We start from the raw sequence: 15,249 nt of genomic DNA on the forward strand, positions 1-15,249 counted from the left end.
TCTCATGTCAAATTTCATAAAGATCGGTCCAGTAGTTTAGTCTGAATCGCTCTACACACACACACACACGCACACACACACGCACGCACATACACCACGACCCTCGTTTCGATTCCCCCTCGATGTTAAAATATTTAGTCAAAACTTGACTAAATATAACAAAACTTGACTAAATATAAAAAGCTATTATGATAAACAAAATAAAAGCCCACCCTGTATCATTCTGGCTTTGCTTGCCCCCATAAACACGCAAGAAAGTATGCAAGCGTTCACGTAGGCACGCATCCACAATGAAGCCTGCGTATACATGTCGTGCCGAATTCACGTAATTGCCGATTCCGCGTAATGGGCAACATTATTTTTTGCCCATTTCGCGGAATCGGCAAAACGCTGCCCAATACGTGAAATCGGCAGCGTTTTGCCGAAATCGCGTAAAGGCTTCTAAAATTTGCCCATTTTGCGAAATCGGCAGCCACGTTTTGGTTTTAAAGTTCTCAAATGCCTGGGATATCATCACACTTAGACAACTAGATATTCGAATGGATAGATATTGCAATAATCGATAAGTTATGGCAAGTTATTGCAGAAAGTGTAGTTTTCGTGCATTTCCGGAGTTATGCTCGACACAGACCAACATAGACCATACAAAACATAGTAGGGAGGTAAAGCAATGTTAATGCAATGTTCTAGTGACACAAAAAGTAACAGAAATGGGCACATTTTAGAAGCCTTTTCGCATTTTCGGCAAAACGCTGCCAATTTCACGTATATTATGGGCAGCGTTTTGCCGATGACGCGAAATGGGCAAAAATGTTGCCGATTCCGCGAATTCAGCAATTCCGTGAATTTGGCACGACATACACACACATTATTTTTTAAGATAATTTCAAAATTTCCGACTGTTTTTGTGTTTGGTAATTTGTATGTTCTTTTGATATATTTTTTTAATTTTTAATGAATTGTATGTATATATGTATTTTCTAATTTGGTTGCATGCTTGTTTATCAATGATTTGCACTGTATCGCTCAATCTAGTGAGGCATAAGTTCACACCATGTCACCAAGACTGGGGCCATTATGATACTTGACTGTCCGAATACATATGACATGTTGCAATCGACTAAAACAAAAAACTGTCTGTTTTTTTTTTTTTAGGGAAGATCAATTTAAAGTTTGCATGCCGTCCGTTTGTTATGTAGACCTGTACATTCGATTAAAAGGATACACCTGGCGCAAAAGAAAAACAAAACAAAAATAACAGAAAGTCTCAAATCGCCCCAAAAGCAACATGGTTCGCTTTATTGGTTCTAAATGATGACACTGCACATTTTGTGAACAATTCAAATTTCTGCTCTCACAGTTAACCAGGGAATGAAAACGTGTTTTCTTGGTTTCATGATATCGCTTAAACTCTTCTCTAATCCATGGCCGTTCACGATTTAAAACAATTTTTTCTGGCATATTTCAGATAAATCAATATGACCGTGTATCTACGCTTCTCCATTCTGCTCCTCATCAAAGGTAAACTGTCAACATTCCTGTGATTATGATAAATCGACAATTATTATTTAATTTTCTTTATTGCTGCTGTTGATGTTTGTTTTTGTGTGAATACATGTGTGTGTGCGTGTGTGTGTGTGTGTGTGTGTGTGTGTGTGTGTGTGTGTGTGTGTGTGTGTGTGTGTGTGTGTGTGTGTGTGTGTGTGTTTGCATGCATTACCTATGTGTCTGTTTTGTTTTGTTTTCTTGAAAGCTTCTTCTCGGAGCACTGTTGCATAAAATTACCCTTTCCGTGCAGTGACCTTCACGGCCGGTTTGTCTAAAACGACCTTCACCTTGTACACCAGCACTCCGCAGATGAACTGGGCCACAACAGTAACTTTCTGCAGGGATCAAAGTCAAGAACTTTTTCGAGTGATGTCCCAGGCAGAACAAGACTTCCTGAAATCGCTCGGGCAGTCCGACGGACCATGGTACAACCAAAAGTGAGTCTTGTTTGGATTCGTGAGCCCGTGTTCGGTGGTATTGTGATGGGGAGGAGGGGGAGGGGGGAGGGGAAGGGGGAGGAGAGGGGGGTGGGTGGGTGGGAGGGGGGATTCTCGTAAGTCCGCACCTGGCATTGTATATTTGCCATCCAACCACATACTAAAACGTGTGTCCTAAAAGTGTGGGAGTACTGACAGCTATCGCCAAAGATAATTGTTGCTCTTCCTCAGCACCGGCAATTACTGGAGCAGTCTTCACGACCCTGACGCACAGAACAGCCCCGGTGTCGGCTACCAGTGGCAGCTGCTTGACCAGTCCTCATGTCTCGCGATGACCGCCGGGTCGTGGTCAGACTGGACACAGAACGAGCCACTCAATGCAGCCACGAGTGCGTGTATCAAGATGGAGTGGAGCAACAGTGAGGGGTACAAATGGAGATCGGAGCAATGCACTTCATATTTGACCAAGGTCATCTGTAGGAAATCTGGAGGTGGGTTTTGTTATGAAAAATGTTGGTTCTATTATTTGTTGTTAGTGGTGGTTCTGTCTGTCTCTTTATTTCTCTGCCTCTCGGTACCCCTCTCAGTCTGTCTTTCCGTCTGTCTGTTTGTACTGTTTCTCTGTGTGTCTGTGTTTGCGTCCGTCTGTCTCTCTGTGTGTCTGTCTGTGTGTCTGCCTTTCTGTTTGTGTCTTTTTGTCTGTCTTTGTCCGTATGTTTGTCTGTCTGACTGTCTGTCTGTCTCTCTCCGCTCTCTCTCTCGCTCTCTCTTTCTCTGGGAGGTATAATACATAACAATTTCAGGTAGCATGTAATATTTATATATTTTGCACGCTTTGCTCCCTAAACAACCGTAACGAAAGATCGCTAAGAAATACCTGGTGAACAAAAATCTGCTGAAGCTCGCATTTTATTTATTCTCGAACGATCAGTAAATATGTTTAAATCCTACGAGACTCGGAGACCTTTACATATTTTCCTTCAAAAGAAAAGATCGACAATGTTAAAAAGGAAAGGGAGAGAATTCAGTGTGCGGAATGTTGCGACCCATCTCGTCATCGGCGCTTTTTTGGAAATGACCTGCGCTTTGTTGGAATTCCAACAATGGCCGCCATTGTTGGAATTCCAACTTTGCGCTACGCGATTCTAGAAATGTACCGCGCGCACAGTGAGAATTCTGCTCTTTCTTAGAATGCGATGTAAAATGATACAAGTCATGATGGCCTATGATGATCCTTGTGTTTTAAAGTGATCAATGCTTAGTCTTGAAAAAAGCAGATGCATTGTATAACGCACCAAACCAACCGAATTACAAAAAGCAAAAACACTTTTGATAACTTGGTAACAACACAGTTCAACGACCCATCCCACTCGACCAAAACGCACCAATTTTACGTAATTTTTAACGTTTCAGATCTTACATTTTACAACAACAAAAACACAACAAGAGTGTTCCGATATAACTTTTCACTGGTAACTATCGATTGTAATAATTTTTTTACTCAGTCTTAACTGATTATATATATTAAACTCACACAGTCTCTCTGGGCTGCAGAGACAGCATTACGTCCCTTTACTGAGTAGGCTGTTGTCACTGCATGGTAATCTAGGCTCTTGAAACGTAATGTGCAAGTCTGTGCGCTATATTGATGTGATTGATTGTTGCAAAATGTTGATTCAAATTAAAGACGACTTCAGCCTGTTGTAGCAAAATAACACTCTACTCTGAGGAAAAAAAATCATTGTGTTCAAAATAGATCGAGACAGCAGCAACTGAGTGTCATTGAGAGAATTGTTACACAGTGTACCCCCACACCCCCAATTCAAGACTTCCCCTGTATAAGACCAGGGACCTATATTTAGATCTATTATAAGACCTTGCTTTTTCATATACCTTATTCATGACCTGTGAAAAGGGTATACTTTTTTGTGCCAGTCGAAGGGTTGCCATTTCTAGAACGAGACAGCTCGTTTCCGGAAATGCGGCGCTTTGTTGGAAATCAAATGAGGTTTTGGGAAATCCCGATTATTCCAACTTTGCCCCGGATGCTTACTTTGCGCCCAACAAGGAATTTGCGCCGGAATATTCGGCGTGCGTGATACTGTGTACCTGTGTGTAGATAAAGTCACACGCATATGTCATGATTAAAACGCTCCGCACGCACGTCACCTGACCACTGAATGCCAGCAGTCTCTCTGGAAATATCTCAGTCGTGCCGACTCTTTATTCGTTATTGTTATACACCACCCACGGCAGGAAGCCATGGTCTTAGTATCCGCTCTACAAAGTAATACCATTCATTCTTCAAACCAAAAATACAGGATTTCTGGGAATAACTGAAGTTATTTTTCAAGTTATTGGCTGTGGTTGAGTTGCGCCCCTTGGGTCGAACAATGGTATGAAGTCTATTGAGTATCATTCTAAGAATAGAATCTTGCTGTTTGATACCAGTATTTCGACCCTAAGAGCCGAATTGACAATCAAAAATAGTGATTATTGCAACGTCAGCACAATAACGCAGTCACATACCGACAAACATATATACATACATACATGATGATGATGATGATGATGATGATGATGATGATGATGATGGTAGTCGGTAGTGATGGCGACGATGACGACGACGACGATGATGACGACGACGACGATGATGATGATGATGATGAGGATGATGATGATGATGATGCTGCATGATGCTGCTGCTGCTGCTGCTGCTGCTGATCATGATGCTGTTGCTGCTGCTGCTGATAATGACGACAACGATGATGACGACGACGACGATGACGACGACGACGACGCTGACGATAACGATGATGATGATGAAGATGATGACGACGACGACGACGACGACGATGATGATGAAAAAGATGATGATGATGTTGCTGCTACTGCTAATGATGGTGATGGTGGCGGTGGTGGTGGCTGTTGTGGTGCCTGTGGTGGTAGTAATGAACTCATAATCGCCCTTCTCGTCACAGTCGTTATTTTCACACTATTTTCTCCTTTTTCTTCCAAAATCAAAAGGAAATTGCAGTTTTGTCACCCACAGCGGAAAAGTCATCACTTCTGCCTTAAGAACCCTGTCACTGTCCGATGAGACGTCATCAGCGTGTCAACAGACTTGCTCGGGCACATCGGCATTTCAGCTGGACTGTTGGGCGGCAGCGTGGAAGCCATCAACCGGACAATGCACACTCTACCTATCCGACGGACCGTTCCAGTCTGCCGATTTGGGAAATTCCGGAGATGCAGAAACGGAGCTTTACGTTCTGCAGTGTCTTGAGTGTGAGTGTGTTATTGACTTTATACTGCATTGAACTGCTGTGAAACGGGGGTAGGGGTGAGGTGGGGTGTGAGAATGATTGCAAGTTGAAAACGAAGAGAGAGAGAGAAAGAGAGAGAGAGAGAGAGAGAGAGAGAGAGAGAGAGAGAGAGACAGAGAGAGACAGAGAGAGACAGAGACAGAGACAGAGAGAGAGAGAGGTGTGAGAGAGAAATAGAGAGAGAGAGAGAGAGAGATAGAGAGAGAGAGAGAAAGCGAGAGAGAGAGAGAGAAAGCGAGAGAGAGAGAGGGGGGGAGGGGCACAAACATTGTGGGTATTTAAAGAGAATGAACCTAAGACCAATTTATTTGCAGCTATAAACAATACACATGACAGTGTGGACGCCAAACATAGCAGAACGATCAAATACACTCGTGCCAAAAAGTTACGCCACCCTAACTTTTTATTTGAAACGCAATATTCGCTTCTTCATTTTATGCCTTCATCACTTCTCTGTACGCAGCGTTCACTCGTATCACTAAACGGAACGGCAACTGCAATTAATTTAATTTAGGCCCAGAAAGAATTTCTCCTTGGTATGCCACATTCCGCGTAATGCGTCATGGATTAGCAAAAAAGGATTTTTCCCCCTCAAATTGGTTCCATTCTTCTTCGACAGCTATACATTATTGTAACTGATCTGTTTGAAACTGGTTTCCGGCTACCTTGGGTCCTCTGAGGCATACTCCAGATGGGCTTGATAATAGTTATATTTAAATATCAGCGTCCTTGCTCAACAAAAAGGAGGCTATAGGTCTAGTCGTGAGCAGAAACGATTCTTACATTATCACTGCTAACATAACCGTTCACCAATGTCAAGTTCTTGTTCTTGTTCTAAGTCGCTGGATCGTTTCAAATTTTATTTAATTGGAAATTAGTGGGTAATAAAACCGTTATTTCTAATATGCTGATTGTTGACAAATGTCACCCTCCACCACGAAATGAGTCGCATGTCACCTCGCGCGGTTCTGCGCTAGGCTTAATTAATTAATAAAAGTCCGGTGAGTGTCTGGTAACAGTGTGAGGGTCACCTTAGTTACACGCTTATAACTCAAACAGTTTTTTTCTCTTTTCTAAAACGGTTTTCACCACTGGATAGAGCATAAAAAACTCTTTGGGAAAATGTAAAAATATGAACATCATGCAAAGGTGACATGCGACTCATTCCGTGGTGGAGGGTCACAAATGATGAGATACACATACCAGCTCAGGTTGATATCAATTTTCTTGACATGTGTGTTATCATTTCCAGGGCTCCCCACGGACGTCTCACCTAGGGGGTCCCGGGACCCCCGGTTTCAATTTTTAGAGGGTCCGTGGACCCCCTCGGCGGAGTTTTAGAGGGTCACAAGAGTCCAGGGGCCCCAAAGCCCTCGTGTAATACATTGTGATCACGTATAGTGTGATATGAAGTCTCTATTTTCGTAGGAATATTCAAGGAGAACAGTTAACTATTGTATTTTATTGCATTGAACACACACACACACATACACACACACATACACACACACATACACACACACACACACACACACACACACACACACACTCACACGCACGCGCGCGCCTTACCCCCCAGATGCTGTTGACATTAAGATTTGAAAGGGGTATTTTGGGTCTCTCATTTGCTAGGTAAGAGGGTGGGGCTTCTTTTATATTTATTTCCATGACTAAGAGCCAGTTGCTTGTAGTGCATTGAGAACATTTAACAGGTGCAGTCTGTGAGTCTTGAACTACAATAACATTGACAGGCTTCCATTTGAAACTTCTCGGTGATGATCGTGGATTGATGTCAAAAATCTTTTGGGGAAGCCTTTTTGAGGCTTCAATACGAATGTTTGCAGGAGTCAATCCACGACCATCATCTCGAAGTTTCAAATGGAAGCCCGTCAGTGTGTAAGTCCTCTTCCATTCTGTTAAGCGCTGAAGTCTCCCGACAGGCTCTGGCACCAGCAACCAGAGCATTATCAAAACCTTTGCCGGGCACAGCAACATTTGCCTCGGCTTCAGCTTCCCTTTCGATGTTTTTCCCGCGTGAAATTGGCATTGGTGCTGGAACCAAATTAAGCTAACAACTACAGTCTGAAAACAGTATCTAGGGTACGCACAATAACGGATAATTAGTGCGTCCCGGGACCCGCTCGTTTTAGGTTTCGTGCGTCCCGGGACCCCCTCCTCACATTTCTAGTACGTATTTTCGGCTGCTATAGTGCGTACAGAACGCAGGGACGCGCACTTTGAAAAGTCCTGTATTTGTAACAATCAACACATTAGAAATATATCTCATCTTCTTCTTCGTTCATGGGCTGAAACTTTCACGGCTTTACGTGTATGACCGTTTTTATTACTGATTTAGGCAGCCATACGCCGCTTTCGGGGGAAAGAAATATAACTCATAATGTCTGCTTCTCTCCGTTCTGTTGCAGCTGGCCTCATTCAAATTCCCACTACCCCGTCACAGTTGGCCTCGGGATACAACCCTACATGCACTGCAAACGGAGGTACGAACGAGCTACATGCCTCTGGAAGTTCCTGTAGACAGTCGATCAGTTGAGACACTGAGAGACATGTGGTGTGGATCAAAAGCAGACAGGCTCATGCTGTACTTACAGGCAGCCAGTCAAACAGACAGACGCAGGCACATGGAAACATGCAGTCACAATAAGACATACACTCGCACACAGATGGCACACAGACACAGAAACACAGACGCACAACACGTGCACAGACACACAGACACAGACACACACATACACATACACCTACACACAAGTCATACACACACACTCGCAGACACGCACCCTCCCCCCCCCCCCCTCACAAAGACTCATCCATTTCAATCAATAAAATGAAATCGATCATGGTAAATACATTATCTGTTGTCGTTGTTTTTGTTGTTTGTGCTGGGTTGTTTCTTCTTCTTCCAGCTCTTCATCTATGTAACGTAACGTAACGTAACGTAACGTAACGTAACGTAACGTAACGTAACGTAACGTAACGATTTCGCTGCTTGACAAATCTTAGTTTAACTTAACCCATACTTAATAGATTTAGTAACATTGTTACATTATTGCAGCCGGCGGTGCATCAGGCGGTGGTGGCAGCTCTTCTGCTGCAGTTGTGACGCCAACATCCGAACGTCATATGCAACTGCTGACGTACTTTCCGAACACGGTGACGCGGCCAGTAGCAAAAGCCGCGTGCACCGCTCTATCTGCCCAATCCACGATGGTTATGCCAAAGGACCAGTGGACCTCGGTCAAAGTCAGACAGTTTTTGTCGTCCATGGACACACCTTCCACGTGCGTAAAGCCTGACGGTTATAACCGCCTTTTGTCATCACGAGGAGCTAGTCATGTCTTAAGCTTAAAGCCAACATCGACTGGGTATGCGAGCGCGACAGATGTAGCTCTGCTTTTTTTCGTACCTGGACCACATCCGGTGTCGCTGGCAACGCTAAATCTAGCTCTGTGCGGCCTTCTACTATAACGAGGCTTTGTGCCCTGGGGACGGATGTTCGGCTTTAAGCCACCTGATAGCATGGAACCCAGAATATTTGTCGAGATGGCTTAGCTGACATCGAGATTTAGACACCGTTATATGAAAAGAAGTGTTGGGAGGCATGCGAAACAGGACGAACCGTGCCCGGCTGTGGACACAAATAAACACAAGAAATGTCCTGTTAGGTATTGAATCAGGGGTCAGTACAATAACGTCCCATTGCACAATGATCCAGTGGTCAGTACAATCAGCGGCAGTGCAATACCACGGGCAACTCTTGATGACAAGGCGGCTTTAGCAAGATATTTTTGGGGAAAAACAGGCGTTGGTTTATGGTGTGATAACTTTCGTTTGCTGAATCATCATTCATTTTGTGCACGTGCAGGGAATGAAACCTTGATGTGTTGCATGTGGTGTTATATCGACGTGTTTTGATCCCCGACGAATGTTTTTTTAAAAAAAATTTTTATACGACTTTTTAGACAAATGTTCAAGGTAATTGTGCTTGCTAGTTTGTTAATCTTTGCTTGCAGTCTAGTTACAAAGAAAGAAAGAAAGAAAAAACAAACAAAAAAACCAAACAAACAAACAAACAAATACATAAACAAAGAAAGTAACAGTCTTTATTCCCCCCCCCCCCCCTCTGAAAACCAAAGTCGCATAGATCTGTCTCATTATTTATTGACCACACTACTAGGGTTTGGCTGGGCGTCAGAGGAAACTCAACAAATGATGTGACGTGGGTCGACGGAAGTGACGCAATCTGGCCAGAAGGGGACACGGCAACTCCGTCAGCGACGATGCAGTGTGTTATCGGGACTGCAGTTGACGATGTGAAGTTGCAATGGGACTCTGCAAAATGTCGTACAGACGAGTCAGCCTTCATGTGTCAAACTCCCAATACAGGTAAGTGTTCACAGGCTTGGTACAGTACCCGGCAAAAGAAACGCAACTCATTCGCGCCCACTGTTGCAAGTGATTTTTTGTAATTTTCAAATTGTCGTAAAATGTGAACCAGATAAGGTACATAAAAAAGGAAGACAGATTCGTGGAGGTTATTTTACTGGCTGTACGATTTAATGTATAATTATTATTTAAACGTTTTTTTATTCTTTTATTTTTTTACCTTTTTGTAAAAATGCATATTTTTCAACCAAGTAAAAAGACAGTTGTGGAGGAAATTCATTTCTCAACATGATCATCTAATTCGAATTATTTGCAAAAGCGTAACATAATTACAAAAATAAACAAAAATCACTTAGACGGTGTTAAAAAGGGTTGTTTGGGGAAAAAGCTCCTTCGCACGGAATCGCCGTTATGATTTGTTTTAAAATCAGATGCTTTTTGTGACCAAGTGGCTGTTCTACACGAACATGCTATAATTAGAAGAAAAAAACCTGCGCTTTTTATTGTTTTTTTTTAACCAATGACCTGTTGAGCGTTGTGATTCGTAAGAAAGTACTATGAAGCCAAACGCAAACGTCCCCCCTCCCTTAACACATACATACACACTCATAAACACAAATACACACACACAGACACATCGATACACACTCACACATAAATAAACAGACAAACGAACAAACAAAGTCCCTAAGATGTGCAGGTCCGCTTCGCAGTGCTGTAATATACGCCCACTGTCACTTTGAAGATCGCTGTCCCAAACTGCGATAATGAAACGCTTTGGCGAATAATTCTTATGAATTGATCATAATGAGAAATGAATTACCTCCAAATTTGTCTTTACCTGGTTGAAAAATATGCATTTTTACGAATTTTGCAGCGTGCCGGACTCGATTGACCCCTACCCTGTATAACACAGTTTATGAAAAGGTAAAAGAAAACTATTTAATAATATATACTAATCGTACAGCCAGGAACATGTCCTCCAGGAATCTGTCTTCCTTTTTGATGTACCTTATCTGGTTCATATTTTACGACAATTTGAAAATGACGAAAAATCACTTGCAACAGTGGTCCAGAATGAGTTGCATTTCTTTTGCCGGGCACTGTACAGTTCATTATCCTACATACGCGAGAGAGACCACCCATTACTTAACTAAACTATATACTCACACGTGTGTATATCATGTACATGAGGTCGTGTCAAACATTCCTGTTTATAGTAGAACGTTGCACCTATATAATTATGCCATTTCAAAACAAACAAGTCGCGTAAGGCGAAAATACAATATTTAGTCAAGTAGCTGCCATTTTTCAGCAAGACCGTATACTCGTAGCATCGTCAGTCCACCGCTCATGGCAAAGGCAGTGAAATTGACAAGAAGAGCGGGGTAGTAGTTGCGCTAAGAAGGATAGCACGCTTTTCTGTACCTCTCTTTGTTTTAACTTTCTGAGCGTGTTTTTAATCCAAACATATCATATCTATATGTTTTTGGAATCAGGAACCGACAAGGAATAAGATGAAAGTGTTTTTAAATTGATTTGGACAATTTAATTTTGATAATAATTTTTATATATTTAATTTTCAGAGCTTGTTTTTAATCCGAATATAACATATTTATATGTTTTTGGAATCAGCAAATGATGGAGAATAAGATAAACGTAAATTTGGATCGTTTTATAAATTTTTATTTTTTTTTACAATTTTCAGATTTTTAATGACCAAAGTCATTAATTAATTTTTAAGCCACCAAGCTGAAATGCAATACCGAACCCCGGGCTTCGTCGAAGATTACTTGACCAAAATTTCAACCAATTTGGTTGAAAAATGAGGGCGTGACAGTGCCGCCTCAACTTTCACGAAAAGCCGGATATGACGTCATCAAAGACATTTATCAAAAAAATGAAAAAAACGTATGGGGATATCAATCCCAGGAACTCTCATGTCAAATTTCATAAAGATCGGTCCAGTAGTTTGGTCTGAATTGCTCTACACGCACACACACACACACACACACATACACACACACATACACACACACATACACCACGACCCTCGTTTCGATTCCCCCTCGATGTTAAAATATTTAGTCAAAACTTGACTAAATATAAAAACAATTGTTCGGACAGCATGATAAATAAGATGTTCGAAGACTGTATAAATGGTATGACTGAATTGTTTAACAAAACAATTACAGAATACTAGTTTGAGACATGTGTTACTTGGAAGACAATGGGGGCAGGGGGTAATATCTTATGTTTTAATTATTATTATTATTATTATTATGGGGAGCTTAAATAGCGCGAACCACAACTGTGCTCTCCGCGCTTTACATATTAATTGAGATCTTTTGAATTCTCCTTCATAACACGTAAGTCATATCATGCTAAACATTTGTTTTATTTGTTTTATTTCATTAAATAAATGTGTGTACAATGTTTTTTTTTAGGTTCTTGTACGTATCAACAACGTATTAACAAAATAATGGCGTCTGACTGGGTACAATCATTCACAACAGTCGACGACTGTGACAGTTATTGCGACACTCACTTGTTCAACGACCAGGAGTGCCAAGCCTTCAGCTACGTCAACGGCGCCTCGCAATCCAACTGTTTCTTGGCGTATGAAGAAAGCACGCTGTTTGATACGGATAACTCTGACTTCCACGCTCGCACATGCTTTCAATGTAAGTTGGTCAACTGTTGTAGATGCCTCTTGCCTAGCAAATAGACACTAGTTCTGGGGACAGAAGAAAAAAACAAGTTAGTGTAGCGATGCCTCTCTGTGTTTACTACAAGAGTTGTACGTTGTATTCTAGTTACAGTGGATCCGCCCTTTTAACACTGACAAAAACTTGACCAAAAGAAGTATGAAAGTTTAAGCGTTACGCCTTCACGGCAAAGCCATTAGAGGCATGAAAAGAAGGTATGAAAGTTTAAGCGTTACGCCTTCACGGCAAAGCCATTAGGGGCATGAAAAGAAGGTATGAAAGTTTAAGCGTTACGCCTTCACGGCAAAGCCATTAGGGGCATGAAAAGAAGGTATGAAAATGGAGGGAGTCTTTATTTAAGGTTAAAAGTCGTCTTGAACTTTGGCGTTGAGATTTTTTGCTGAAACATAATCCTCAGAATTTGCATAGCTCATTTTAATCAGACAACGTTGCAAGAAAACCTACCATATTAATACTACTGACTATCTGCCATTTTGTTATTTCTGATTGTAATTTTATTTTGACGACACCACCGTAAGCCAAAGGCTTGTTGTTGTTTTCTATTTATGATAATATAAATGTCATGAACATGTACAACAGAATTAGAACATTGTTTATACCATATGAATACTTTAACATGTAAAACAGAATTCAAACATTGTTTAAACCATATGAATACTTGAATTTCACAAATATTCTTTCAGATGCTACCTACGACAACTCGTCTGATGCTGTCAACGCCGTTCTTTACAGCACGAGCAGTGCAACTACATCATCGAACACTGCAACACTGGGAAACACTGCAACAGTCAGTTCCTCTGCTGAAACAGTAACAACAAACTTGGCATCGACGATGACACCTGAGAATGACATAACAGTCACATCGCAACAAGTAAGCACAACAGAAACTGATCCAGCTGATTCTACAACTTTGGTCAATGGCGCAGCGAGCAGTACACTGAATGAAGCAACATCATCACTTGGTGAAAACACAACACCAGTAAACAGCGCAACAAACAGTGCAACGACGGAGGTAATAACATCATCAGGAGCAACATCTCCACTGGGTGAAAACACAACACCAGTAAACAGCGAAACAAACAGTGCGATGACGGTGGTTACATCATCAGGAGCAACATCATCACTTGGTGAAAACACAACACCAGTAAACAGCGCAACAAACAGTGCGATGACGGTGGTAACATCATCAGGAGCAACAACGCAAGTTGACAGTGCTACAGCCAGTACAATGACAGAAGCGCCATCATCACCAGGAGAAAACACAACACCAGTGAGAAGCGCAGTGACGGAAGCTACATCATCATTACCATTGGAAACAACTGCAGAAACGGTAAGCAGTACAACAGACAACACGGAGGCAGAGACAACAACAGCAACAACAACAGAAACAACGACAGCAGTGACCAATACAGCAGAGCTACCCGAAACAGGACAAACAACAGCGGTAGAAGGAACAACGTCCGAAACTAACGGAGTCACTGGATCTGCGAATGATCAGCAAGGTATACATTCACCACTGTCAAGCAAATCTATTAATTTTAAACACACACACAGAAACAGACACCCGCCAACACACACACACACACACACGGGCTCAAATTGTAAAGAATCAGACAGAAAGAAGGCGTGAGAATGTACACCGCATTTTGGCTATGTCATGCCTGTCTGTCAAAATGTGTGTGTGTCTATCTGTGTGTGTGCGTGTGTGTGTGTGTGCGTGTGTGTGTGTGTGTGTGTGTGTGCACTGTGTGTGTGTGTGTTTGTGTGTGTGTGTGTGTCTCTCTCTCTCTCTCTCTCTCTCTCTCTCTCTCTCTCTCTTGCTCTGTGATCGTTTTACAACCCCTCTCTCTTTATGTCCCTCTTTTTGTGTTTTCCTCTGTTCTTGCTTTCTCTGTTTGTCTGTCTTTCTGTCTGTTTATCTGTCTGTTTAACTGTCTGTCTGTCTCTCTTTATTCCGTACCCCTCTCCTTTTGTATCTCTTCAAAAAGTGTTTGCCTATTTTACAGCCGCCACATCCAACAAAAAGCTGTGTCCGTGCACAAGGTGTGTTCACAGAAGCAGTCTCTCTACCAACGACACAGATCACGACGCAATAGTCGCACAGATCGTCGACTCGCTCACCATTGATAAGAAGACGACGTCACAGAGACGACGGAAGTACGAAAGCGCCACGGACAGCCGAAAAAGCGCGCAGACGATTGGTTCATTTGGAATTGCGTGTTTGGTTGTGGTTTTCTCCCTTATTGTTGTCGTGGACTTGTGCGGTTTGTTTTGCCGCATGGCCGGGCCTAAGTAGGGTGAGAGTGGGGGGGGGGGGGGGGGGGGGGGGTTCCCAACTGCGGTAGGTGTACATTAGTTGAGGGTGCGAAGTATGGCAATCCGAATGGTGCAAAAGTCCCTTTTAGCTCTTGATGTCTAAATAACACATTATTTAGCTAAATAACGCGTTATTTAGCTAAACAATGCTTTATTTAGCTATATCATGCATTATTTAGCTAAATAATGCATTGTTTAAATTAAACAATGCATTATTTACAGATACAGAAAAAAGAGAGCCCAGAGCACTAAATAATGCATTGTTTAGCATAAATAAGAGATTGTGTTTGTAAATAACTCATTATTTATAAATAATTACGCGTTTTCTCTAAACAATATATTATATGTAAATAAAGTGTTATTTAAATAAATAAAATATTATTTAGATAAATAAAATATTATTTATCTAAATAAAATATTATTTAGATAAATAAAATATTATATGTAAATAAAATATTATTTATCTAAATAAAATATTATTTATCT

At 41.7% G+C, this 15,249-nt stretch overlaps 1 protein-coding gene across 1 annotated transcript; it reads left to right on the forward strand.

The window, feature by feature from the left end:
- Window positions 1-1,473: 1,473 nt before the first annotated feature.
- Window positions 1,474-14,755, forward strand: LOC138968177 (serine-rich adhesin for platelets-like). Its single transcript, XM_070340733.1, has 10 exons — window positions 1,474-1,521; window positions 1,799-1,985; window positions 2,217-2,476; window positions 5,013-5,273; window positions 7,738-7,812; window positions 8,388-8,613; window positions 9,510-9,718; window positions 12,166-12,402; window positions 13,131-13,949; window positions 14,454-14,755. Exons 1-10 carry the CDS (start codon window positions 1,479-1,481, stop codon window positions 14,741-14,743), a joined length of 2,607 nt encoding a protein of 868 aa, XP_070196834.1. The 5' UTR covers window positions 1,474-1,478; the 3' UTR covers window positions 14,744-14,755.
- The last annotated feature ends 494 nt before the right edge of the window (window positions 14,756-15,249 follow it).

The sequence above is a fragment of the Littorina saxatilis genome, linkage group LG6, assembly GCF_037325665.1.
Source record: "Littorina saxatilis isolate snail1 linkage group LG6, US_GU_Lsax_2.0, whole genome shotgun sequence".
NCBI classification, from domain to species: domain Eukaryota; kingdom Metazoa; phylum Mollusca; class Gastropoda; order Littorinimorpha; family Littorinidae; genus Littorina; species Littorina saxatilis.